The 26,261-nt window shown below is 38.1% G+C and overlaps 1 protein-coding gene across 8 annotated transcripts in view; it reads right to left on the reverse strand.

The window, feature by feature from the left end:
- Positions 1-1,001: 1,001 nt before the first annotated feature.
- The window catches only part of CCDC141 (coiled-coil domain containing 141), a 226,410-nt gene continuing 201,150 nt past the window's right edge, over positions 1,002-26,261 (reverse strand). For 5 of the 8 annotated variants that reach the window (XM_044242437.1, XM_044242436.1, XM_044242439.1 and 2 more), the window contains 3 exons: positions 24,405-24,521; positions 12,797-13,644; positions 8,729-10,355 (listed from right to left, as the gene is read on the reverse strand). In XM_044242437.1, coding sequence (XP_044098372.1) covers positions 10,088-10,355; positions 12,797-13,644; positions 24,405-24,521 — 1,233 coding nt within the window. In that variant the 3' untranslated portion in view covers positions 8,729-10,087. Of the gene's footprint in view, positions 1,326-8,728; positions 10,356-12,796; positions 13,645-24,404; positions 24,522-26,261 lie in introns of those variants that run through there. The other 3 variants (XM_044242441.1, XM_044242440.1, XM_044242438.1) reach the window with 3 other exon arrangements.

The following is a 26,261-nucleotide window of genomic DNA, read 5'->3' on the forward strand; positions in this document are numbered from 1 at the left end:
TAAGAAAAGTCTGTTTCTTCATTAACTCTTGGTCATCAGTTGCTCATAGAACTGGTCCCATCAAGTGTTTCTCCAAACTCAATGCATCATACATCACCTGGGCACTTTATATATTACCTAATTCGTACAGATAAGAACTCATACTAACAAACAGGTATACACACACACACACACACACACCATTTGTATCATCAAGATCCCAAACACCTGAAATGGTTTTTATTAATTCATAATGATTCTAATGACAGGTGATATTCCGTACTATATAACTATGGTTAAAACAACTAGTGACAATTTCTCACATTTAAAGAAACTGTATAGATTTTTCGCATTCTAAGACTCCCTGTGAGATAGCATCGTTCCTCTAACTGGCTGATGGGTTAGATGTGAAAGCATGGAATGGGACTCATGCCCCAAGAAAACTAGGTCCTGTACCTGAGATTGTGGTCCTAACTTGCTCATGTACACTTGTTATGGTGCATTTTTAATTGTAATAGTAAATTAATATTTGTTCAAATTCATATTGTGTTGCTGTAGGTTTTAACAGAAACTACAATGAGTACTCTCCTTGCATATGTATTTCTAAGTCCTGGATGGGGTCTTAAGAGTACTTCACTGTTTAAAAAGTTATCTTTACAAAGCTTTTGATAAAATACATGTTCAGTACTTGGCTTTGTGGTGCATCAGTTAGCTTTCTTTTAAGTGGTAAAGAATAAACCATTCTATTTTAGACGAATGATGCATGTGACCAAAAATCACCTTCAAGAATAGGGAAATAAAGAAAGCACTTCTAGCTAACATTTAGAAAATACAAAATGATTAGTTTCATTGAAGTTCCCAATTAAATGGAGGTGTCAAAGTAGTCATTTGTATTCTACCCTTCAATTAATCAATAGACCAAGATATGACTTCATGGCACTGATTACTTTGAAAGTACAATACAATGTCTGACATATTTTAGTTCTGGTTTCTATCAAAAAATCTTAGACTAGCAACATAAGTTCATCCATGCTTGTAGGAAGTACTAATTCATGAAAGGTACATTCATTCTTGCAGAGTAGCAGAGTACCAGCCAATAAATCGTCCACTCTGGGATTTGATTTTCTTCTAATATTAAAATCATTATTGTTGGAGAAAGCTCAGCTCTACAGTTCTCTAATTATGATGTCTTTCTAATTTTTCTCTCTTGGTCCAGTGATAATGACAATGACCAGCAAATGATCAAATTTGATTTATGTTCCACATCAAGTATCCCGTTGCTCTGGTGAGTGTCATCTCCTTCAAATAATTTATCTCTTTCAAAATCCCCAAAATATCATAGGAAGCTGCAAGAAAAACCATTTGTGAAATGTTGCAAGAGGGAAAGTGTGAAGTGCAAGTGTGAAGTGTTGCAAGATGATAAATATTCATGATGTCTCAAACAAATTTATGGTAAAGGGACAAATTCATGTGGTCTTCCTTTGCCCCTGCCCCTGAAAATGCTTGATTCACTGTGATTCATCTACTGCTAACTCCCTTCCTTTCATCTGGGTGCAGTTGTTGTAGACCTGCTTCTGGTAAACTTGCTATGTTCACTAATTGGTTCCAAGAGTTTTTGGTAGATTCATTGGTAAAAAAAATCATGCCATCTGCAAATAAAGATAGTCTTATTTCCTCTTTTCCAACCTGCAAAACTTTTATTTCCTTTCCTGTCTTATTCACTGGCTAGGACTTCTAGTACAATGATGAGTAAGAGCTGTGAGAAGACATTCTTACCTTCTTCCCAATCTTAGGGGCAAAGTGCCCAATCTCTTGCCATTAAGTGTGATGTTAATTACAGAATATCTTTATCCAGCTGAAGAATTTCTTCTGTTACTAGTTTTCTGAGAGTTTTTTTTTAATTATCATGAACACATGCTGAATATTGTCAAATATTATTCCTGAATCAATTGACATAAGTGTGTGATTTTTCTTCTTTTGCCTGTAGATGTGGTGGATTATATTGATTGATCTTTGAATACTGGACTAGCCTTGCATACCTGGAACAAATCCCACTGGTGTATATAATTTGATTTATTCATTGTTGTATTTGATTTGTTAGTATTGTGTTGGAAATGTTCATGTCTATATTCATGAGAGATACTGACTATAGTTTTTCTTTCTTTTAATATCTTTATATGGTTTTAATATTAGAGTAATTCTGAACTCATAGAATGAGTTTTAGTGTCCTCTCTACTTCTGGTTCTTGAAGAAGATTGTGGTGAACTTTATTATTCCTTCCTTAAATATTTGGTAGGTTTACCAGTGAAACTATCTGGGCATAGTACTTTCTTTTTTGACAGCTTATTTATTATTGCCTCAATATCTTAAAGAGATATTGGTTGTCTCTTTTTACTTCTGTGAGTTATTGTAGTTTATATCTTTCAAGAATTGATCCATCTCATCTCAGTTAATCAAATTTGTGGGCTTAGAGTTTCTTATAGCATTCCCTTATTAGGCTTTTAACATCCCAGGATCAGAACTGATGTATTTCTATGTTTTCTAAGATATTTAAAAATTTCTCTTTATTTTTGGCCCATGTGCTGTTTAGAAGTGTGTTGTTTAATTTCCAAATATTTGGAGATTTTCCAGCCATCTATCTAATGTTTAGTTTAATCCTGTTGTGATGTAAGAACATACTTTGTATGATTACTATTCTTTTCCATTTAAGTAAGGTCTATTTTAAGGTCAAGAATGTGGTCTATCTTGGTGAATGCTTCATGTGAGCCTAAGAAGAACCTATATTCTGCTGTTGCTGAATAAAATACTCTACAAATGTCAGTTGGATCTAATTGCTTGATAGTGTTCTTTTAGGTCATATATATCCTAATATTTAGGTGTTAGTGATCCCATGTATTGAATTTCTTTCTTTTTCTTTACACTGTCATACCACACCTTTGTACTTAGGTTCACATATCTAACCACAGTTTCCCTTTGTCTTTCTTTTTCTCATTTTTATTACATACCACCTTGTTTTTTTCTTTTTCTTGTTTTTGTATGTGCATTATCATCAACCAAGTAGTCAATTCATTAGGAGTCTTGCTTCCTTTAGAATTCCTAGCATTCCTAGCACATAGGGGACACTGTTCGCACAGAAGATGAATATAACTGCTGATTGGAATGTGCCAAGATCCCCCAAATCAAGAAGAGAACTGAGGCCCTCCAGCATACCCTGGAAATGCTGGTTTGAAAGGCTGTTTGGTGTTTATCAATGAATGTCTCTGGGAGATTTTTCAAAGAAAGTCTTGAATTAACTTTTCTAGAACACGGTCCTTGTATTGGCTGCTATGACAAAGAATCATAAACCTAGATGGCTTTAAATAACAGCATTTTTTTTCTTTCTCAGTTATGAGGGCTAAAAGTCCAAAATCAAACCATTGGTAGAACCATGCTCTCTCTGAAGCCTCTAAGGAAGAATAGTTTATTACCTCTTCTTGTTCCTTGGGGTCACAATCTCTGGTGCTCCATAGCTTGCAGAAGCTGACAATGCCACTGACCACTGCTTCTTTTATCACATGGCCTTTTCCTGTGCATCTCCTTTGTCACCATGTCTGTTCTAGTCTTCTTATAAGAACACTAGGCACTTGGGTTAAGGCCACCCTGATGCTATTCAAGCCAGTACAGTCCTCTACTTGGTAATGAAAAATGTTATGCAGACACTTTTATTGTGGCCTCTAACTCCCTCTCAGGGGTCCCCACATGCATTTCCTGAATCTAGAGGAAATTCACAGTGAAAGGGAGGATGAAACCCACAGCAGACACTCGGTTTCCTCACCCTGATGTTTGGCTATTTTTCCCTTCCTGTCCTATATTTCCCAACACTTAGTGAAACATAGCACACAACTCTGTCAGGTTCCTGCATATTCCATTTCCTCACAAGAATTTATCTATTTTGGTGGAGAAAACATTCTTATTTAATCTGATAACTGAGACCAGGATATGATGAGAAATTCTATTGTTCCTTTAAGAGTAATAGAAATGGTAAATATTCATTTTAAGAGGCATCTTCTGGAGCTGCATTAACTTTAATCAAAGGCAGGCCTCCAAGAGTCAACATGGCAACGGCTGCTAGGGAAGGCACTTTGGAGCAGATGGGCATTTTAGCTTTTCCAATCCTGCCAGGTAACTGGTTTCCTACTTTATCTGCATTTCCAGTGGCCCTGTTTGCCAACAACTTGTTTGTGTGTGGGTTTGCATAATACTTATTACAAAGAAAGGCTCTCTGGCATCATGAGAATAATATGGGTTGGAGACTATTCACTATGAATGAATTATGTTTCTCTATATTTTATCCTTTGAATTTTTATCTCACAAGATTTCATTATATGATTTTTAATGCTAACATGAGATTAAGAAAAATACCATTTTGTAGTTGTTTGGATCAATGAAGTTTTTGGAAAAGGACAGTTGTTGAATGTCAAAGGGAAAAGTTTATTTCATTAGCTAGCTCTGGACCTGTTATTTCACTAGTATTGATATTTAAGTGGGTCCTAAATGGAAAAAGCCATAGCAGGGAGCCCTCTGAATACAGATTGAAAACGTCAAAGTATGTAACTCTTATTGCTCTGCTTTAAAGAAAAATCAGGTTGGATAAATATTTTCCAGCTACTCCTATGGTTAAAATATGTTTCAATTTCAGCCAGTCTTTATTGTGCTAATTGGAAATACATACACACAAACACTCTCTTCTATACAACTCTTTGTATTTCTTTTAAGGAAATACTGTATTGTCCTTTAAGGAAAATATGATACAAAAAGGAGAATCCAAAGAATTGGATTTGCCAGGTCCTGGCTCATATAGATTAAATTGCCATTGAACAGAAGAAAGAGCTATCTGGCCAAACACTCAAACTCCAGAATCAAAGATGGTTCATCTGGAGGAACGTCATGCATCCAGGCTTCACCACTGATGTTTGGCTGGTTGATGGTGTTATATAAACTCTCACCAACACAAGCAACAGTGATGTGGGGATTCATGGGTAAAGGCCAAATTAGCAGCTTTGTGCTTTCCATTTTAAGGCTGAATTCATACACAGCTGATAACATTCAAATCTCATCTCATGTAATGAAAGCAGAGAAAATGAATTGTTTTGCTTTAAGCAGGACACTGTTTCATTTAAGTGAATGCAAATCTTTTGGCTCTTTGATACAGCTCAAGATTCTGCTCATGGAAAACAGTCTGTCATGCTTTGGCATTTCACTGACATGCACAATATCAGAGAATACTAGGAGGATATATTTTATTTTGTTTCAAATAACTTATTTCATGGTCACACTTAAAATAATGTACATACAACAGGAAAGTCAAAAGCTTCAGATGGCAATTTCTAGTAGGGAACAGTCATAAATAAAAACAAAACAAGTGGAACAAGATGCTATACATTTTCCTTTGTTCATTTGAAAAATACTTGAATTTGACTTTTTAAATATTTACATATATAAATGAAATGCTGGTTTCAAATAAGATACAACCAGATTACCAAGATTATTGATTACCACAATAAAATACTGATGATTTGTATAATGTTCTAAAGAAGTACATACATTCTGCTTTTGGCATTTTGGACATAGTCATTGTAGTGTGCCCACATACTTCCTGATTAGAACCTGATTCTGACCAGCCAGTGTCCATAATAAGAAAGAATAATAAGGTAACAAATACATCTCTCTCTTTTTATATTCCCCCACTAACTCTCTCCAGAAAAAGAAGAAAAAAACTAGGTTTGTCTTGGTTTATCTCCAACAATAATTCAAGAAATATTTATTGAGTATGACTATGGCTTCGGTGCTGGGAGTATAATGATGAACAGGGCTGTCACAGATCCTGCTGATAAATATCTCACACTCTAGCCTGAGAAGACTGATGCTCAAACATGCAATTTCAATGCTGTGTATCAAGGGACATGACAAGGGTAGCTCAGGAGCTGACAGTGCACACAGCAGGAACATCTATACTGGACTTGATGGCTCAGAAGGCATCCTGGGGAAGGGTGTGTCTCAAATGGACCAAGAAGGATATGTAGGATTAAGCCACAAAAAGATAGGGTAGGATATAGTAAGGGAGATCTGGGAAGAAAGGACTAGAGAGAAGAAAGAGCGTGATAGGTTAAGAACCCAATGAAAATTGTGACTTGGTGGGAGGATCAGAAGGGATGGAACAGAGATTAGGAAGGAGAGGGCAGGTACTAAAGGGCCTTGTGTAACACTTGAAGACATTTAAACTTGAGTGAAGTGGTCAGAAGGTTCTTACAGTAATCTATTTTAAGCCTGCATCTTGATTATAAATGAGGGTTAACATTATTGAAAAAAATAACTAATTGTTTGCTACTTCTTTTTCCAAAGATTTTAGATATTTTAGAATACACAGAGATTTGAATGTAAGGATTCCAGCAGAAAATATCTCTGGGAGTTAAGTGTGAAAAAAATTTTACCACAAAATGTTTATGTTTATACACTTTTTATTAGAAAATCAGAACTGGAAAACTCAATGATTTTTGCCTTTTAGGAAGCTCAAAACACATTTTGTGTTGCACTCCTTTAAGGTGTCAAGTACATGTTTCTTTTCTTTTTTTTTTTTTTAAAGGTTTTACTTATTTATTTATTTGATAGACAGAGAGAGATCATGAGTAGTCAGAGAGAGTGGGGAAGCAGGCTACCCACTGAGCAGAGAGCCCAATGCAGGGCTCGATCCCAGGACCCTGAGACCATGACCTGAGCTGAAGGCAGAGGCTTAACCTACTGAGCCACCCAGGGACCCCACATGTTCCTTTTACTCTTCCTTGTCATTTACATTTTCTTGTTGAGAAGTATTTTGATATTACTTACTGTCTGGAATTTTCTCTAGAAGAAAACGGATATGGATGGATATATACACACATACACACACATATATATATATCAAAAAGGAAACATTTGAATTTCCTAGTTTTTCAATTTTAATCAGTAATTTTAGTACATAATTTCATAAGGAGAATTCTTTGATCAAGACAGAAATCTTACCAAAAGGAAAATCACCCTTAAGTCTTTGAAATTAAAATATAACCGGAAGAATAACTGAATAGCTTATTATTCTTCACTGCTGTGGGAATTACTAGATAGTCAATTGATAGCACAAAAGAATACATAGGTAGGTAGGTATGTAAATGGATGGATGGATAGATGACCAGATGGATGGATGGATGGATGGATGGATGGATAGATGAATGAATGGTTGGACAGATAGTCTGATATATAGGTAACTAGCTGAATTATATCTTGAATTTCAGCATAATGCTTCTCCCCAATATTTGAGCTCTATGTTTGTATGCATATATGTGTGTATATGCTTATATTTGATATATGTCAAATATATATTATATTTGGTATGTGCATCAAATACATCAGGGGTTTATACCTTATTTAGTCACACACCGTGGGTGGATGGATATACATATATCCCAACCTGCTGCCCACTAACGCTCTCCATTAGCCTTTAACTGGCATGCAATAGGTAAAGCAAACAAGCAAGTCCTATGCCCTAACGACCTCTAGCCACAAATTCAACTAAGACGGCAAAATGGGAAAGGGGTTCTTACTAAATTAACAAGAAAAAGACAGAGAGTGGGACAGGAACTTGTCATTTGGTCTTGCCTGCCCTCTTTGGACATGACTAGAGTTTACTATTTCGCTTCAACATGGGAAAAGCAGTTAGGCAAGATATGTAAAATATATGGGGGCACCTGGGTGACTCAGTGGGTTAGGCCTCTGCCTTTGGCCCAGGTCATGACCTCAGAGTCCTGGGATCTTACCCCGCATCGGGCTCTCTGCTCAGCAGGGAGCCTGCTTCCCCCTTGCTCTCTCTGCCTGCCTCTCTGCTTACCTGTGATCTCTGTCTGTCAAATAAATAAATAAAATCTTTTTTAAAAAGTTACATAAAAAAAGTTACATAAAATATGTGAAAATGGACAAAATGGATAGGAGACTTAAGAGGCTATGTGTTCCCTAGGACATTGTATATATAAGCTTTTAGCTCATTTCTGTCAAAATGTGAAAGAAAATTAAGAGATTTGTTTAATTAAATTGATGCACAGAAAAAAATATGTCAACTTTACTCAACCACAGATTTTGTACCTTCAAATAACATTCAGTAGCTTTTTAATATTAACATGAATATATTACATTTAAATATTTTTATTATTATAGAAAGTCTTGCAGTAACATAATTGGTTCCTTCTCTTTATCAAAAATCTATTAGAAATTATTCTTTCAACTGAAGATTTTGCTCTACCATGACAAGACTATGTTTAAAATGTTAAAACAGGGGCTCCTGGGTGGCTCAGTGGGTTAAACCTCTGCCTTCAGTTCAGTCATGGTCTCAGAGTCCTGGGATCAAGTCCCACATCAGGCTCTCTCTCAGTGGGGAGCCTGCTTCCCCCTCTTTCTCTCTGACTGCTTCTCTGCCTACTTGTGATCTCTCTGTCAAATAAATAAATAAACTCTTTATTTTATTTTTTTTAAAGATTTTATTTATTTGTTTGATGGACAGAGACCACAAGTAGGCAGAGAGGCAGGCAGAGAGAGAGGAAGCAGGCTCTCTGCCGAGCAGAGAGCCCGATGCAGGACTCCACCCCAGGACCCTGGGATCATGACCTGAGCGGAAGGCAGAGGCTTTAACCCACTGAGCCACCCAGGCGTCCCATAAATAAACTCTTTAAAAAAAAAAAAAAACAAATACTTCTCTCATTCATGTTTATTTTTAAAGGGAATCAAAAAAAGGTCCTCTTTTCTAAATAATATATTTCAGACATGCACAAGAAAACTCTTTAATATTAATAGTGATAATCAGAAGAAAAGGACAGAATTCACCTTATGTAGTCTTATTACATACTTTTCCCCTAGATCATACTAAATTCACCGTCATAAGTTAATTTCAAGTCTTTGAAAAAGATACAATCTTAAGAAATTAGAAAGGAATTTAAGTTCCAATTTATAAAACATCACCTTTCCACATGGGAAAGGTTGGAAATCACAGACTAATACTACTCCAAAGAAATATTCCAAAGAAACATATTCCAAAGAAACAATATATGAATGAGATAGTGGGCAGGAGGCAAAATGATGATAAGTCACATCTAATAATATAATTAACTTCAGGCTTCATAGAATGCTTTCCACTTTCCAAATCTTTACAAGATATGCAAAGAAAATTCTCAATTGCCCGAGAGGTAGATGATAAACTCATTTTCCAAATGGGACACTGAGGCATAGAGATGTCTTTTCTACAGGCTGCAAAAAAAATGATCAGCAGCAGAATGAAGAAAAGATGCAGGAGGAACAGGTTGCCATTGTGTATGCATGGCTGTCCGAATCCTGACAGCCGCATGACAGGAATTACATCGGTCCATCTGCAGCCCGTGCCCCATTTTACTCTATGACAGGTACAGCTGGATGGAAGTTTGAGCCTCCATCTAAAGTTGACAGCACATCTATGTGCCATTGTGAAACCGGTGAGATCAACTTGAGGAATGATTATTTACAGTGGCCTCCTCAGACTTAGGAAGGCAGGCTAGGTTGAAACTACATAGAATGTATTTCAATAAATGAGATTAAGACATGAAATGCAATGAAAGGACAGCTGATGTGATAAGGTAAATTACAACTTCTCTTCAATATTTCTCCTGTTATTCTACAGAGATGTTTATGAGTATAATTAAAAATAAATTCTCAAACAATTGGATTTGAAATTTAATTCATATCTCTCTGTTGATGTGAGCCTTGACATACATGCTCTTAAGTGAGGAGGGAATAAACATAGTGTAATTGTACTGGTCTTTATACTGAACACATCTCTTTCTAGAATACAAAAATGTATGCTTATCCGCTGCTAAGAACTTACCAAGCTCCTCAAATATACTAAAACACCAAAAGAAAATTTGCTTATTTCACAGAGTTTGGTATTAGCCGAGCAAACAATATGGCTAGAACAGGGGTACACTTGGAGGAGAGATATAGGAAGATGTGGGAGATGCAGAAAAATAAACAACCACCTTTAGGCTCATGAGAATGACGTCCAAGAGTGCCAACCCCGCAGTTACTGTGCAAGGACCCAGTACATGAGGGACACACTAATATAGATGACACACAGTGTTACCCAGTTTATTCTTGTGATTGGTGGCCTGTGGTTACCTGTCACGTGGAGGATGACATTGGAAGAGAGAATGCCACTAGAGTTTTGGGCCCGAGCCACATAGAGGCCTGCGTCTGCCTCACATACCTTCGGAATGAACACCGAATGTCTTGTCTCCTTGTGTAAAACCTGCAAGTGCCCATCAGCAGACAATTTCTGGCCCTTCTTGTACCTGAAGCAGAGAGTCAGTTTTTAAAGTCAGGATCACTGTAAATTCACATCATTTCTAAGCTCTAAAACCCATTGCAAACAAGCCCATTACCATTGTAATACTCTCTTTTTAGTATTAGCAGGAATTTTGCAGCTACTATGGATTCCAATGGGGCTGTTCATCCTTGAAGCAGAGATTGGAGACTTGTGGCCTAAGAAGTGCTTGACCAGATCAGACCATATTTTTCAAAAAACTGAATTTTTGAACAACATTAAACAGTTGAAATATTGCATGTGAAAATTCAGATATCTAACTATTCTTTTCAAAAACACCAAACAGGGTGCCTGACTGGGTCAGTCGGTTGAGTGTCCGACTCTTGATTTCGGTTCGGGTCATGACCCCAGGGTTGTGAGATCGAGCTTCGTGTGGGGCTCTGTACTGGGCCTGGAGCCGGCTCAAGATTCTCTTTCTCTCTCTTCCTCTGTCCCTCCCTGTGCCCCAACTCTTTCTCTCTCTCTCTCTCTCTGTAAAACAAACAAACAAACGAACAAACAAACAACAACAACAGCAACACCCCACAAGAAAAACGAAGCCCATCTGGTCACAGAGGGCCACCATTTGCTTATGGCAACAATTACCTAGAGTGTGAAATGGGACTCGTCTATTTGGCCTGTGTCATTCTTTCAGCTGCTATGGAATAAGAGCCTGTGAGTTCTGGGAGTCTGTATTGGAGGGAGACTCGTCCATCCCATCATAGTCACCCCACAAGATCCATGTGAGAACAAAAATGTGCTGTTTGGGAGGAAGGTACTTATACAATATTTCCTGGCAAAATAAGTTCATTTCATTTTTATGAATTAATTTCATTAGCATAAAATGATTTATAATTATAAAAGGCATTTATGTAATTGGATTATTACCATTAATGATATGTTTCTAAAAGTTTCCTATGAACGTGAGTACTTAGCTGCCTCTTTTTAGGAAGCAAACGGTTTATTTTGTATATTCTAGATTCTTGTTTATTTATATTCATGTTCCTTCACCTAAGGAGTGGTGACAAACCAAAATCATTTTCTGTTCCCATTGCTTATGTGATAATTTTGCATTTTTATGAGTGTCCTAAGAATGTTTATTTCCAAGAGCTTGCTAGTTGGTAATTGAGCAAAATCACTGTAAATCCAAAAGCAAGATGTTTTTTCACAACATTGTGATAATTCCTCAACAGTAAATACTAACCAAGTTATTTGTTGTGTGGACAAAACCAAGAAACACTGCAGACAACATTTTTCTTTGGGGTGAACTGATATTTAATAATGAATTAAATAGTTTTTAAATTCATAAATATGAAATTCCTGATCTATAAAAAACCATGCAGTTGTAAAAACAAGACCATAAGACAAAAGCATGAATGGCCGCCTTGTAGCACAAGTGTAATCTCTTCTCATCATCTGAGAGACCCAAGTTTTCTCATAGATTCTTTCGGTAACCCACTCACACTTCAAGTATCATCAGTGGGCACACGTAATAGTTGAAACTGTTGATGTAACGTCTACTGAAATACTATGATAAATAAATGCTATTTTACTTATCTTAGTTTACGAATATGAATTCAGTCTCACATATTTGTAACTTTGTCCTCAGAGAAATCTAACCACATGAAAAATTTCTAAATGTTTAGAAGTAACCCACGTAGTGAGAAAGTGAGAACTACTTTTAAAGCAACAGTGATTCAAAACTTGTATTCTGCAGCTTACTTTCTATTAAAACAAATACGCTAAAAATTAATGTCTCCAGAGGGAAATCTTATTGTTCACAGCTCAGTTATTATACTACCTTTCAAAAATGGGTTTATTACCTGTCACTGGGAGCAACTGTGAAAGGAATATTTTTATTCCTTCTCTCACACTGAAGAAATTTATAGAAAGAAATCTTAGTGAAACAAACAAATATTACAAAAGTAATGTGTGACTCTGTTGGGAAGAGGGAAAAGATGAAATAGGTAAATGAAAGAAAAGGAGAAAACCCAAATTCTTGTGTTTTTTATCGAATACAGGATGTTAAGTTAAATGTCATGCTTATGTAGAAATAAACAATAAGAAAGAATTTCAACTCACAATCTTCGGAAACGTGGAATGTTAGACTAATACCAAAAAACCCCAAACAACAACAACAACAAAAACCCCCCAAAACAAAAAACCAAACCCCACAAAAGAGCACGGCTAAGTTGCAGTGCCTTTGGAGTTGGTTACGTGATTATTTTATGTGGTTCCTTTTGCTTTCTTCTGGGGATTAGCCATGCTGTGCCTACAAGGGAGAGTTGGGGGTTGGTGTGAGGTTGAATCATGCGAGGTACAGGGTTGCAGAATACTAATCAGCTATCCCTACACCTTTAAGTTAGTGCACACAGAATGATTTGCTCCGTCATTCAATGTGTTTATGACTTGTCATTATAAGCTACCCACCATGTCAGAGTAGGCTCTGGAAATCCTGTTACTTCAACTTCCAAAGTTACTGGCGAACCTTCTGTGACAGTTACATTAGACAGGAGTCTGGAGAAATTAGGTGCCTGGCCAGCGAGGCTGACCATAGTGTTCTTTGCTGATGTGCATTTAATCTCGTCTTGGGGGACCATTTGCCTCTGATAGGCCCGTCTGGGGTCTGAGAGAAACCCAAGGCCTGGGAATGCATCCTGGGAAGCATGCAGCCTGTCTTGGGGTTTAGTGATGTTATCACTGACATGCACTTTCTCCCGGGTTTCTAGCAAACGACCCTGAGCCTGAGGGTGCTGCTGTGAAGCTCTCTCATGCACGTCACTCGGCATGCTCTCTGGATGTTTAGCCCTGATTGTGCAGAAGGCAGTACTTTTTTCCAGAAATCCTCTGGAGGTTAATGGGAGCTCAGCTTTGAACTGGGGGTAAGGCCTCTCAAAATGACTTGAGAAAGTTTCTCTCTCGTCATTGTAAGTGTCAGCAAAAGCAGCAGGGGGTGGAATGCCCAAGGCCTGGGCCTCCCCTGGCCTGCTGGCCCCAGTCTGCATCTTGTAGCTGCTTGTGTGAATGCTGAGGGAAGGGCTGGCACGCTCCTCCACGTCCATGTCAGCCGGGCCAAGCGGGGGATCGGGGCTTCCCGGGAGTGGAGGCAAGGAGATGTCATCAGGTGAGACACATTCATATTCTTCTCCAGAAAGCGTGTCTGCAGGCAAGAGCTGGCCTTGGACAGCAGCCTCTCTGTCAGAAGGCGGCTGCTTCAGGTGCTGGGGATACTGACCCTCTCCTGTTCCATTGATGGCCAAATCACCTGCTCCCTGCACCTTCAAAACAGAAAAGCCAAAGCTTCGGGTTAGTCACTGAGTTTTCTTTTTCCAGGCCTCAACTTCGATCAGGCAAACAATCTGAGAAAACCTACAAGTGAGTTCAAGCTTGGGGCCCTGGCACAAGTGGTACAGAACTTGAAACCATCAGTCTGTGGAACCTGGGCCCAGTCCCATGCCGTGACTAAGGAGCTGGTAAACTGACCTCCAGTCTCTGAATGAAATGTGATCGGCCTTATGAAACAGAGGCAAGAACGCCCTAGTTTTCACCTATAATGAGGGGGTTGAATTGGATCAATGTCTTCCAAATCATGATCTGAGGACTCTCCTCCCACCAGCAAATTCTGCTTTGTGTTATGGGTCTATACTCCATGGGGACACATAGTTCCTAAATCTCAGAGGCTCCCTTGTTAGGCGATCCCTCAGACCCTCCTAAGAATAACCCCTCTTTCTTTCTTAGGAAAGCCACTCATTATTATTACTGTGGTGAATTATGCACAATATGAGACTTACCATTTTAAGCATTTTTAAGTGTGTAGTTCAAAGCCGTTAAGTACATTCACATTGACGCAACCATCCATCATCCCCCTCCAGAACTTTTCTGTCTTTCCAGACTTAAATTCTGTACCCATTAAACACTAAGTTCTCCATTCTCTCCTCTCACCAGTCCCTCCTACTTTCTATCTTTAGGAATTTGATAACTCCATATACCTCATATGGAGAAAGCCATTTTTAATGACTGGTTTTATTTTCTTAAAGCCCCTTATTTTTATTCTTCCATTGAAAAGTACCTATTAAGCACTTGTTTCCTACTAAGTACCATGCCAGACATTGGTGAGATGAAATGAGTAAAAGTAAACCAAGTCTGTGCCTTCAGGGAGGTAAGAGCCTAGTGGGGGAGGTGGATATCAATGGAACTATCGCATGTTATGGTCTTCCGCAAAAGAACACCAGATATAAGAAGGGAAGGCCTGCCACTCATCCTTCTGTGCCATGTGGAGCGCAGGTCATGCTAGGAGCCTGTGAAAGGCAGTCCTTCACCTCCTGCTTATGCTGATCTAGTATTTCTCCCTGCTAATTCGTGTCTATCTCTGGTTTCAGGAGATGCTCAAATATCCTTTCTGGCATAGATTCAAAAGAGCACTGAAGCTGAAAGGGATCTCATCTATCTCAATGTGTTGTTTTATATTTAATTTTTCCCCCCTTTCCTCAGTATCTTGGTGCATTTTTACTTACTTAACAATTACCATGTTTTGTCCTATTGCTACTATGTGCACCTAAGAAAGTTAGGTCTCACCTTGACTTTGGGTTCTTCATTTTAGCTCATAGTCCTCCCCCTGACATATATTTTATACATAATTTTTGAGAAATAAATATGTTTCAGGTTGAAGATCAGAAGCAAAAACAAAACAATGTTTCTTCTACTTTCCCAGAGATACAAATGGTCCTCAGAGAAAGCACAAGTGCAGCTTTAGAGAACATGGTTTCCTTCAGCCATTTAGTAGAAGTTAAAACTCTAGGTTTAAAAATAAGCCAGAAGTTTTTTAAAATCTCTTGTAATTAAAAAAAAAAAATACTAAATAAGCACATAGGCAATAGGAAATGCCCCTCCTTCTTCAGCTTGGCTCTGCTTTTGTTTTCTTTTTCAAAGGGACTTTGATCCAACTTCCTATTCAGTCTAGGAAATCTCCTCCATAACATTCTGGTAACCTCTGTTTGAACACTTTTCCCGAAAGGATGCTTTCTTTGAGGAGAATTTTATGCTTTACTTGTGTTAAGAATCTCTTCCTGGAGGCACCTGGGTGGCTCAATGGGTTAAGCCTCTGCCTTTGGCTCAGGTCATGGTCTCAGGGTCCTGGGATCAAGCCCGGCATCTGGCTCTCTGCTCAGCAGGGAGCCTGCTTCCCCCCTTCTCTCTCTCTACCTGCCTCTCTGCCTACTTGTGATCTCTGTCTGTCAAATAAATAAATAAAATCTTAAAAAAAAAAAAAAAGAATCTCTTCCTGTATTTAGCAAAGCTATGCCTTCACTAGGTATCCAACAACAGATCTGAGCTAGCCTCCCCGAGCAATACAGATGTCTGACTGCTCTCCTCTTTTAACAGCTTTTTGACTGGAAAATTGGTGCCATGACTTCTCATTGAACTAAAACCTCAGGTCTTCATCTGCCTTGACTCTAGGACAAGAGTCTAAGAAGTCTAAGAGTCTTCCCCTTTTGGGAAGTCCCACTCCCACTGGGCTATAAGCTCCCTCACAGCAGGGACATTTGTTGATAGGAGGGTCACCCATAGCCAGGCAACTTCTTAATGACTTCTTTGGGGAACCTGTGTCTTTCCAGAGGAGAATAATGTTTAAGAATTGTCTGAAAATTTGCAACAAGTTTAGGAGAGAAACTTGAGTAAGAATCCAATCTAGTCTCCTCACTCCTCCTCGCCTCTTGGGGAGGAAATGACTTAGTCAGCCGCAGGTTTAGACTGAGCATGCTCAGCTCTGGTTTTCTGAGGCCTTTCCTGTTGATCTGCCTTCCAGAAGATGTGTGTATTTACACTCACTCTAAAGTCTGAAAGGGCCTGTCCAGAAAGCCTGTGGTTCTCTAGCTGTGCACCCAAGTGTCTGGGTAGGCCGTCTATCTAAATCAGCGATGAAGTTTTAGGAAACCCACTGGAAAAGTCCAAGCCATGTTTCCTAAGCCAGTTTTTACGAGTGATTGATTCCTGACTCTTGTGCCTCTTGTTCAGATGGCGCCAAACTCAGAAGGCAATCCGAGAACATTATTTTTTTTTACCCTGTACAATTCCTAAAGTAGAAAAATGCTGTCCACAGAAAATAACACTATCGGATAATTTCTACTGACAATAAGAGAGTTATCAAATCTTTTTCTAGAAACATTTCAACTAATTAATATTCCCCTTAAATATGTTTATTTCCAAGATTTATTTACTTTCAGATGGGAACTACTCAGTGGACCAACACCTCCTTGATCTATATGATATATTTTTGTTAAAGGGATATTAGTTTTTTTGTTTCTATAAGAACCAGATGTGACTTTGATTCATACTGAGTTTTTAATCAGCTAAAATTTTCTACCTTCTCTATCAATGCCATTAACAAAAGTGTTGAACACTGCAGAGTTAGGACAAAGTCAGATGTCTCCCCAAGGCAAGGCACACTGTCTTCCAGGTTGACACTGTTGAACTATATAACATTCTTAGAACAGTTATAACCTGACCAAACTCATTCAGTTCATATCAATGTAAGAGAGAGATCATGAATGTGTTTATCAAATGACTTTTTGAAATCACAGTAATTTTGCCTATGGCACTAACCTAGAATTATCCATTAAATAATCATCTCACAAAGCAAAATAAGGTGAATTTAATACAATTTTTCCTGAGTCAATCCATGTTGGCCCTTGGCACTTCTTCCTTTATTCTCAAAGACAAATAACCTTTCAGTTTTTAGGTCATTATGGAATTTTACAAAACTTCCTTTTTAATTTTAATTAATTTTTGAAGTTCAAGAATAATTAACATACAGTGTTAAATGTGTTGCATGGTGAGAGATGTTTGTAGCTACACTTGAGATGAGCACAGTGTAACATATAGACTTGCTGAATCACTATGTACACCTGTACAATGGTACTTTAATTTAAAAAACAATAAATTATAAAGCAAATGATAAAAAAGTACCTACAATAGATATTTTTGATGCTGCCAACTGTAATTAAGCATCAACACTGTGTGTCATTATTTTTTTCTTTTTTTTTTTTTAAGATTTTATTTATTTATTGGACAGAGAGAGATTACAAGTAGGCAGAGAGGCAGGCAGAGAGAGAGAGGAGGAAGCAGGCTCCCTGCTGAGCAGAGAGCCCGATGTGGGACTCGATCCCAGGACCCTGAGATCATGACCTGAGCCGAAGGCAGCGGCTTAACCCACTGAGCCACCCAGGCGCCCCTATTTTTTTCTTTTTTGTAGAGATATGCTTAATCCAGGCAGGTGGATCCAGACTACTTTCTCTGGGAGATGAGAGGGTATTGATTAACCCGTGGTCTTGTGTTCTACTCCATCTGAGCAATTGATCCCCCTCCCCCATATTAGTTTGGTTCTAAGGCTGTGGGGGGAGTTAAGTAACTGGTTCTTAAATTTTTAAATTATCTTTTCTATGATATGTTACCTCCAAACTGGACTGTCAGATAATGTATATTAAGGGGAACTTTGAAAACATAAATTTGTTTTAAATTTGCTCGTCTTGGGATGCAGCAACGAAATATCACTGTGCGGTGGGGGAATGATGCCTTCATTGCCTGTGTGTCCCTGGCTCTGAGTTGTTTCTATAAGAACCAGATGTGACTTTGATTCATACTGAGTTTTTAGTTTGGGCTGCTATACCTCCTTGCAAAAAATGAGTTGATTCTATATAAGTATAGTTTAAATGAGCTCAGTTCAAAGAATGCTTCCAACTTACCTACTTTTGTTGGCAGTATCTTCAACCTATGAGAATTGGATCTGAGTCTTAAACTGGCAACATCATTTCCCAGCTATGATTTCCTTTGTGGTCTGGGAAAGCCCTTAACTTCCAGATTTACTTCATGGAATTAAAAATCCTTAATATCAAAAAGGTACTTCCATGCTGTTGGCATGGGAATCTGCAGTGTCATTACAAAGCAACTCATTTATATGCAGCAGTTCCTTGCTTTCCTTCGATCTTGGGGGAAAAGTTAGTATGTCTGAAATTCAGGAGAATGGCCGCCCAGTTCAGACATTGGTTTCTGGGATTTGTGGAGGGCAAAATATTTAATCTTTTTTAGTCTGAGTTTCCTCAACTGTATAATGGTATTTGATCAGATGATTGTTATATCCCTTCTAGCACTTGAATTCTATAACCATAAATGTGGGCATTGTAAGCTGTCATCTTCTGCTGAATAGTTCTATGATTTTGCGGGAGTCTCTTTATATTCTGGGAGTTTATTTAACCCGAGGAGTTTTCAGATATTACTATGGATTTAACTACAGTGCTCACCTTGGAAGTAAAATACCATCACTAATCTGTTAACAGCATAATGGGCACTGCATTTACTAAATTGCCTAATGCCACCTGTTGCATTTGGGAGTTTGAAAAATGAGAAACGCTTTATTATGTCCAAGAGAAAACCTGTGATGAATATATTCTTGTAATAGTCTGGGGGAATTGTCCCCTTTTTAAAAGTTTTTATTTAAATTCCAGTTAGTTAATATACAGTGTTATCAGTTTATTATTTATTTAGTATTAGTTTATTAAGCATTAGTTTCAGGTATAAAATACAGTGATAAAATTTAGTGATTCAACACCTCCTGGTGTTCATCACAAGTGCACTGGTTAATCCCCATCTCCTGTTTCACCATCCCCCGCCCCATTTCCCCTCTGGTGACCATCAGTTTGTTCTCTATAATTAAGAGTCTGTTTCTTTTTTTTTTTTTTTTTATTTGACAGACAGAGATCACAAGTAGGCAGAGAGGCAGGCAGAGAGAGAGAGAGGAGGAAGCAGGCTCTCCGCGGAGCAGAGAGCCCGATGCGGGGCTCGATCCCAGGACCCTGGGATCATGACCTGAGCCGAAGGCAGAGGCTTTAACCCACTGAGCCACCCAGGCGTGATTTGCCTCTTTCTCTGTCTCTTTTCTCCCCCTAGGTTCATTTGTTGTGCTTCTTAAATTCCACATATGAGTGAAATCATATGCTATTTGTCTTCCTCTGACTGATTTAGTTCAGTTAGCATAATTCTCTCGCTCCATCCATGTTCTTGCAAATGGCAAGATTTAATCTTTTTCTATGGCTGAATAATATTCTATTATATAATATATATTATATTTACATATGTATACACATATACTGTATATACACGTATATGCATGTATATGTATGTATACATATTTTATATATACATATCACAGCTTCTTTGTCCATTCATCAGTCAATGGACACTTGGGCTATTTATGTAATTTAGTTATTGTAGATAATGCTGCTATAAATATGAGGATGCATGTATCCCTTTGAATTAGTATTTTTTATTCTTTGGGTAAATATCTAGTAATGCAGTTACAGAGTGCCTACACCAGTTTGCATTTCCACCAACAGTGCAAGGGGGTTTCTCTTTCTCTACACCTTTGCCAACACCTGTTGCTTCCTGTGTTGTTAATTTTGGCCATTCTGACCCATATGAGGTGATATCTCATCCTAGTTTTGTTTTGTATTTCCCTGATGATCAGTGATGCTGCACATCTTTCTATGTGTCTGTTGATCATCTGTATGTCTTCTTTGGAAAAATGTCTATTCATGTCTTTTGCCCATTTCTTAACTGGATTATTTGGTTTTTTGGGTGTTGAGTTTGATACGTTCTTTTTATATTTTGGATATTAATCCTTTATCAAGTATGTCATTTGTGATTATTTTCTCCCATTTGGTAGGGCGCCTGTTAGCTTTGCTGTGCAGAAGTTTTTATCTTAATGAAGTCCCAACAGTTTATTTTTGCTTTCCCCCCTTGCCTCAGGAGACATATCTAGAAAGAAGATGCTGTGGGAGATGTCAAAAGAGGTTACTGCCTGTGTTCTCCTTGGGTTTTTTTATCCATTTTGAATTTATTTTTTGTATGGTGTAAGAAAGTGGTTCAGTTTCACACTTTTGTATGTTGCTGTCCAGTTTTCCCAACACCATTTGTTGGAGAGACTGTCTTTTTCCATTGGTTATTCTTTCCTGTTTTGTTAAAGATTAACTGACCATATAACTGTGAGTTCATTTCTGGGTTTTCTATTCAGTTCTGTTGATCTATGGGTCTGTTTTTGTGCCAGTACCATGCTGTCTTGATGACTATAGCTTTGTGATAGAGCTCGAAGTCTGGCATTGTGATGCCCCCAGCTTTGCTTTTCTTTTTCAAGATTGCTTTGGTTATTTGGGTCTTTGTGGTTCCACATAAATTTTAGGATTATTTGTTCTAGTTTTGTGAAAAATGTTGTTGGTATTTTGATATGGATTGCGTTAAAATCTGTAGATTGCTTTGGGTAATATAGAACTTTTTTTTAAAGTAGGCTCCACGCCCAGTGTGGAGACCATTGCAGGGCTTGAACTCACAACCCTGAGATCAAAACCTGAGCCGAAATCAAGAGTTGGACGTTTAACTGACTGAGCCACTAGGTGCCCTGGGCCGTATAGACATTTTAATATTTATTCTTCCAACTCATGATCATGAAATGTCTTCTATTTCTATGTGTCATCTTTAATTTCTTTCATCAGTATTTTATAGTTTCTAGAGTACAGGTCTTTCACTTTTTGGTTAGGATTATTCCTAGGTATATTATTGTATTTGGTGCAATTGTAAATGGGACTGATTCCTTAATTTCTTTTTCTGCTGTTTCATTATTGTGTGTAGAAATGCAATAGATTTCTGTACTTGATTTTGTATCCTTCAACTTAAGAAGATGCTATTGCTGATGTCAAAGGGGTACTTCAGAGAGTGTCTCTGGTGTGTGCTACATGTCCTCTCCTGTTGTATTTTGGCTGCTCTATCCTTCAGGCTAGTCATCTGGAAAGGCTTTCTTGCATGCTGTGGGCAGTGTTCGGTCCCCTGCCTCTATGTAGTGAGTTTTACCTACGTATGTTCTGATCTGCTTGTGAAATGAGATCAGGCACCACCTCCACCAGAACTGAGGCCCTGCAGAACACTCTGGTTGGGAAACATAGTGTGGGCAGGGATTTGTACTGGTGTTCAGGGGAGGAGCTGCTGTGCTAGGACTGAAGCAAGTTTGATTGAAAGGGGCAGTCCTGTAAGAGTATAGGGGTATGGGGATTGTTGTAAGCAAGTCAGGGAGCTAGTGTTGGCACTGCACTGCTTCTCATAGATGGATCTGTATTTATATTGAGGGTTGGAGGAGGAAAATGGTATCACCTAGTTCCTTTGTTCCTGGAGAGGCATTTCTGTAAACACTGCCTCTCAGGGATGCACTCCACTCCAAGAAGAGTGCACAATCTCCTCACTGTGTGCCCCAGGCATTCTTCAGATTGCTCTTTCCACACTGTCTGTTGCCCGGTTGTTTGCCTGCTTGCCCTCTAGGAGCAGGGCAGTCAAGCCTGATGATCTTTAACACTCCAGGCTTTAAGCCCTGCTGGTTGCAAGAACTCACAAAATTCAGCCCCTCTTGTTTTCCAAGCCAATGTCTTTGGGAAAATGTTCTCCTTGTGCATTTTCCTGTGTGCTCCTCTCTCACCCTTCTTTGCACCCACAGCACCCTCCCTTCCATAGCACTGGAGATATGTTTCTCCCCTAAACCGCATCTTCATACTTTCTACCTTCTTTGATATGGCCTCTTCTCTCCCTTTAGTTGTAGAGTTTCTTCCGTCAGTCTTCACGTTGTTTTTTGGGATATTTAGGATGATTTGATAGTTATCTAGGTGTGTTTGTGGGACAAGAGGAGCCTCGGGCCCTCCTACTCTGCTGCCATCTTCCTCTGACCAAACACTACTGGAATTGTTCTTTCTGAGTCCAATAACTTTCCAAAGAAGATAACACCATTTGGGGTATCAGAATTGGACACAATGATTCCCAGATAAGCTTTTATTTTACTTGGTATTTTTGTTATCTGTCCATATGGCTTTTTGGGAAATCATCATATCTGACCCATAATATAAATGATAGAGATAATAAAATGGTAAATGTGATTGAGCTGTTTAAAGGGAAGATTACTGTCACCCTTTCATTTTGCTGTCTGTGCTAACTGCACCTGAATGTATATGTGAAATGATGTCAGTGTGAGTTCTTGACAGCTATAATTGTGGGCCTTCACTTTTGTACTAAATAACAAATGACCTTTTAACTTATATTAAAAAAATTGATTTCACAGTGAAAATAAACCTTGCTTTTTTATTTAAAGGAATCTTTTCATTTCTTTTTCTAAGAAAAATAAATAAAAACAAGAAAATCTATATTTACTAAGTATAAATGAGTATGTTTGCTTTGGTAATAATGAGTTTCACTTCAATTCTTAGTAAATGGCTGTGGTTGACAGTGTAGACAATGTACAGAATTCAAAAAATAAGCTGAATTTAGTATCTCTTAGAAACCTAGTTAAGAAGGGGCATCTGGGTGGCTGTCAGTTAAGTGTCTGCCTTCAGCTTAGGTTATGATTCCAGGGTCCTGGGATCAAGCCCCATATAGGGCTTTCTGCTCAGTGGGGAGACTGCCACTCCCTCTCCCTCTGCCACTCCCCTCTGCTCATGCTCCCTCTGTCTCACTTGCACTCTCTCAAATAAATAAATAAAATCTTAAAAAAAATGTTACCTAGTTAAGAAAATGTGATGCATTGAATGTTATTCTTTACTATTTCAATGAGATGATCTCAATCAAAGGTGATTTTGTTCTCCAGGGAACATCTGGCAACGTCCACGGACATTGTTTGGTTATGACAATGGGGTGAGGAGTGGAAATGCCACTGTCATTTAGTTGATAGAGGCCTGGAATGTTGCTAAATATCCTATAATGCACAGGACAGCCCTCCATAACAAAGAATTCTCTGGGCCAAAATATCAATATATCTCTGGGATTAAGAAATCCCAAAGACCAATCACAGTAACCAAAGGCTATCTGATATAAGACTAAGATTCAACAGAGTGATCAAGGTTTGGCAGCTTTCTTTTGCTTCAGAGTAGAATCAGGGTTTAAATCCTTCAAGACCTTCCCACAAAAAAAGACAGTTTGTATAATGATACTTGCTGCCTGGAGATTGTATAATTGCAGTAGACCTTGACATAGATTTAACCTGTGGAAAAGATTATAGAAGGTTATATAGAAGATCTAAGAATTGTACTGACTTGAAGGAAAGATAATGATTTATCTTATCTTTATCTTTATCTATCCATGAGATAACAACAAGTGGGGAGATATTTATTTTAAATTCTCATGTCATAAGAATACTTTATTAAGTTGGGGCAGTTGAGAATAATGTTGACTCTGTTTATTCCTTCAGTTCCTTGGGAGAAAGAGAAACACTAGAAGCAAATTTGACAAAGCAAAAAGATAGGAGCTAATTATAGTCCAGCAGCTATAAATAGAGAGAGAGCAACTTATATTGAAAATCCGTAATGATGCGATTTAAATAATGTGTTTGAAATTATGAAATATTTGCATTTTGTGAATATTTGCAGTTTTTGCTACATATTTAATTTATCTGTAATATATAGATTTTAAAGTTATTTAAATATTTTAAGTACTTTAGTATTTATATATCAGTTGGATCTTATGTTTTAGTATATTACCTATACTAATATCAACTTAGAGATAGATTCAGTGGAATAAGACACAAGCTAATTTCATGTATTAAGATTTTCCAGTGGATAGTGTGAAACAACAGAACCATAGCTTGGTGGTATAATAGAGAGAAGTCAGATTTGAAGTTGGGATTGACTAAAAGGAAAATGGGAAAGGCAACTAAAGGTGGGAGAAATAGTAGTAGTTTGGAGTGACATTATGGTGACTGAAGGGCTATCCCAATACCACTGTGCAATGCTGTGGTCCCACTGTTAAACAGGAGATGCTCAGAGGAAAATAGCATAAATGGAAGAAGAATAACTAAGTAAAGTATAGAAGGGAAGTACAGGATAAGGACATTCATATTGCATGTGCATTGAAAGATTTGATTCAGATAGAAAAGAAGACTTTAATTCATTTTTTTTCCCAATGAATAAGGACTCTAACCTCAAAACAGAATGAATAACTGAGATTACATAATTTTCTTTACCTTATTCCTTTCTTCATTGAATAGTGTCCGCGTATTTCTCACTGGTTCTTTTAGCAGGTCGATGAAGTCGTCATGGAGGTCTTCCAAATTCACATTTTTCTTTAAAATGTCCCCCTGCTGTACAAAGCAATGGTTAGTGAGAGCCTGGGTCAGGAAAGTTGGAAGTACAGCATTACAAAATAACCCCTAGGAAGAAAACATAGGCCACTTGGAACCTTTCTACAAATGTATTCCACAAGAGACTGAGGACTCTCATGTTGTGATTTACAAAATTATCTTGTCAAGCTCACAGCTCCCCCATCCACCTCACTGCTTTGATACAATTCATTGCCAGTAAAAATTGGTTGTTCAAAGGCCCAGCCAGAATGAAGTCATTATTGCAGTAGGATGCACCTACAGGAGCATTCTCTAGAGAAAGGAATCATTGTGCATGGCCATCTAAGCCATTAGGAGTGCTTTAGGGAGAAGTGCTGAGGAAAAAATGTCTGAAGATTTTGGTGGAGAACGAAGAGGAAATCCAGAGAATATGCATAAGCAAATATTTGGGAGACTCATGAAGAGAGGAAGAAAACATCACTGAGTATGGTAAAGAAAAAAAGTTGAGAACAAAGGATGTTTCCTGTGGGTGATGATATTACGCTCCTTTAGTTCATGGAGCTGTTTTAGTCAAGGAAGGACAGGCACTGGCAAGCTGCTGGGGAGCCCCTGTGAGGGCTGAAAAGACTCTGTAAAGGTGAAAGGAGCCTCAGGTACACCAAGTTTAGGATGATGGATTTTACCATACCAGAACATTCTCTATTCCACCTGGAACATGGTCATTAGATGGGCCTTAAAGAAATGGCACTCTCCTTAAAGTGCATGTGCTATATGGACTCAGAGAATTTGAGGGGAGATTCAGATTTTAGTCTAACTCTAAAACGTAAGCTGGTTGGTATTAGTGGATAAGTTAACTCTGCTTTAGTACACATGTGATATCTATGTCAAAATGGCAGTTGTTGTGGAAAGAATGCTAGATTTTGAATTGTATTTAATTATAGAGTTCATCACTACTAATCGTGAGGTTCTAAGCAAAGTACTTTTACCTTCTTTGAACTCCACCTCTAAAACAAGGAAAATGGGGCCCCTGACTGGCTCATTAACCTGGGTGACCAAGCATCCAACTCTTGGTTTCAGCTCAGGCCATGATCTCAGGGATGTGAGATGAAGCCCTGCATAGGAGGCTGCTTGTGCTTCTCTCCCTACCCTTCCTGCCTCTGCTCATGTGCTCTTTCTCTCTCCCTCTCCTTGAATGAATGAGTGAATAAATAAATACATAAATAAAATCTTTAAAATAAATAAAATAGGAAAACATTTGCCTTACCACCATCATAAGGTTATTTGGAAAGCACTGAAGTAATATATATGAAAAGCCTTTGAATATCTCAAATTTTTATACAAATAGAAAGGGTTATTATCATTATTTCAGCTTTGATAGGGATTTCTGGGCCTACTTTAATAACCCCTACAAAATGCCCATAGCACCAACCTTAAAAACATAAAAACCAGACATTTACGCTCTCATGCAAATATCTGTAAAGTGTTAGCAAACATTCTTTGACAAGTTTTTGTTCAGGGTCTAACTTGTAAGAGCCTTGTTGATACCCATAAGTCTTGCCAGGGAGGCCCTTCCTCATTTTTTATATCTTCCCAAATCAAACCTTTTTGAGCTATTGAAGGATTCTTCTTCTTTGTACCAATCCTTTGAGTTTTTACTACAAATGCCAAAACTCTTTCTAGAAAACCCACCTTAGGCAAAGCACAGTATTAAATGTTGTGTGGGACCTTAAACTGAACAGAACCACAGGGTTTTCTCAGGTG

This window comes from Neovison vison, chromosome 3 (genome assembly GCF_020171115.1).
Source record: "Neovison vison isolate M4711 chromosome 3, ASM_NN_V1, whole genome shotgun sequence".
In the NCBI taxonomy this organism is placed as follows: Eukaryota; Metazoa; Chordata; class Mammalia; order Carnivora; family Mustelidae; genus Neogale; species Neogale vison.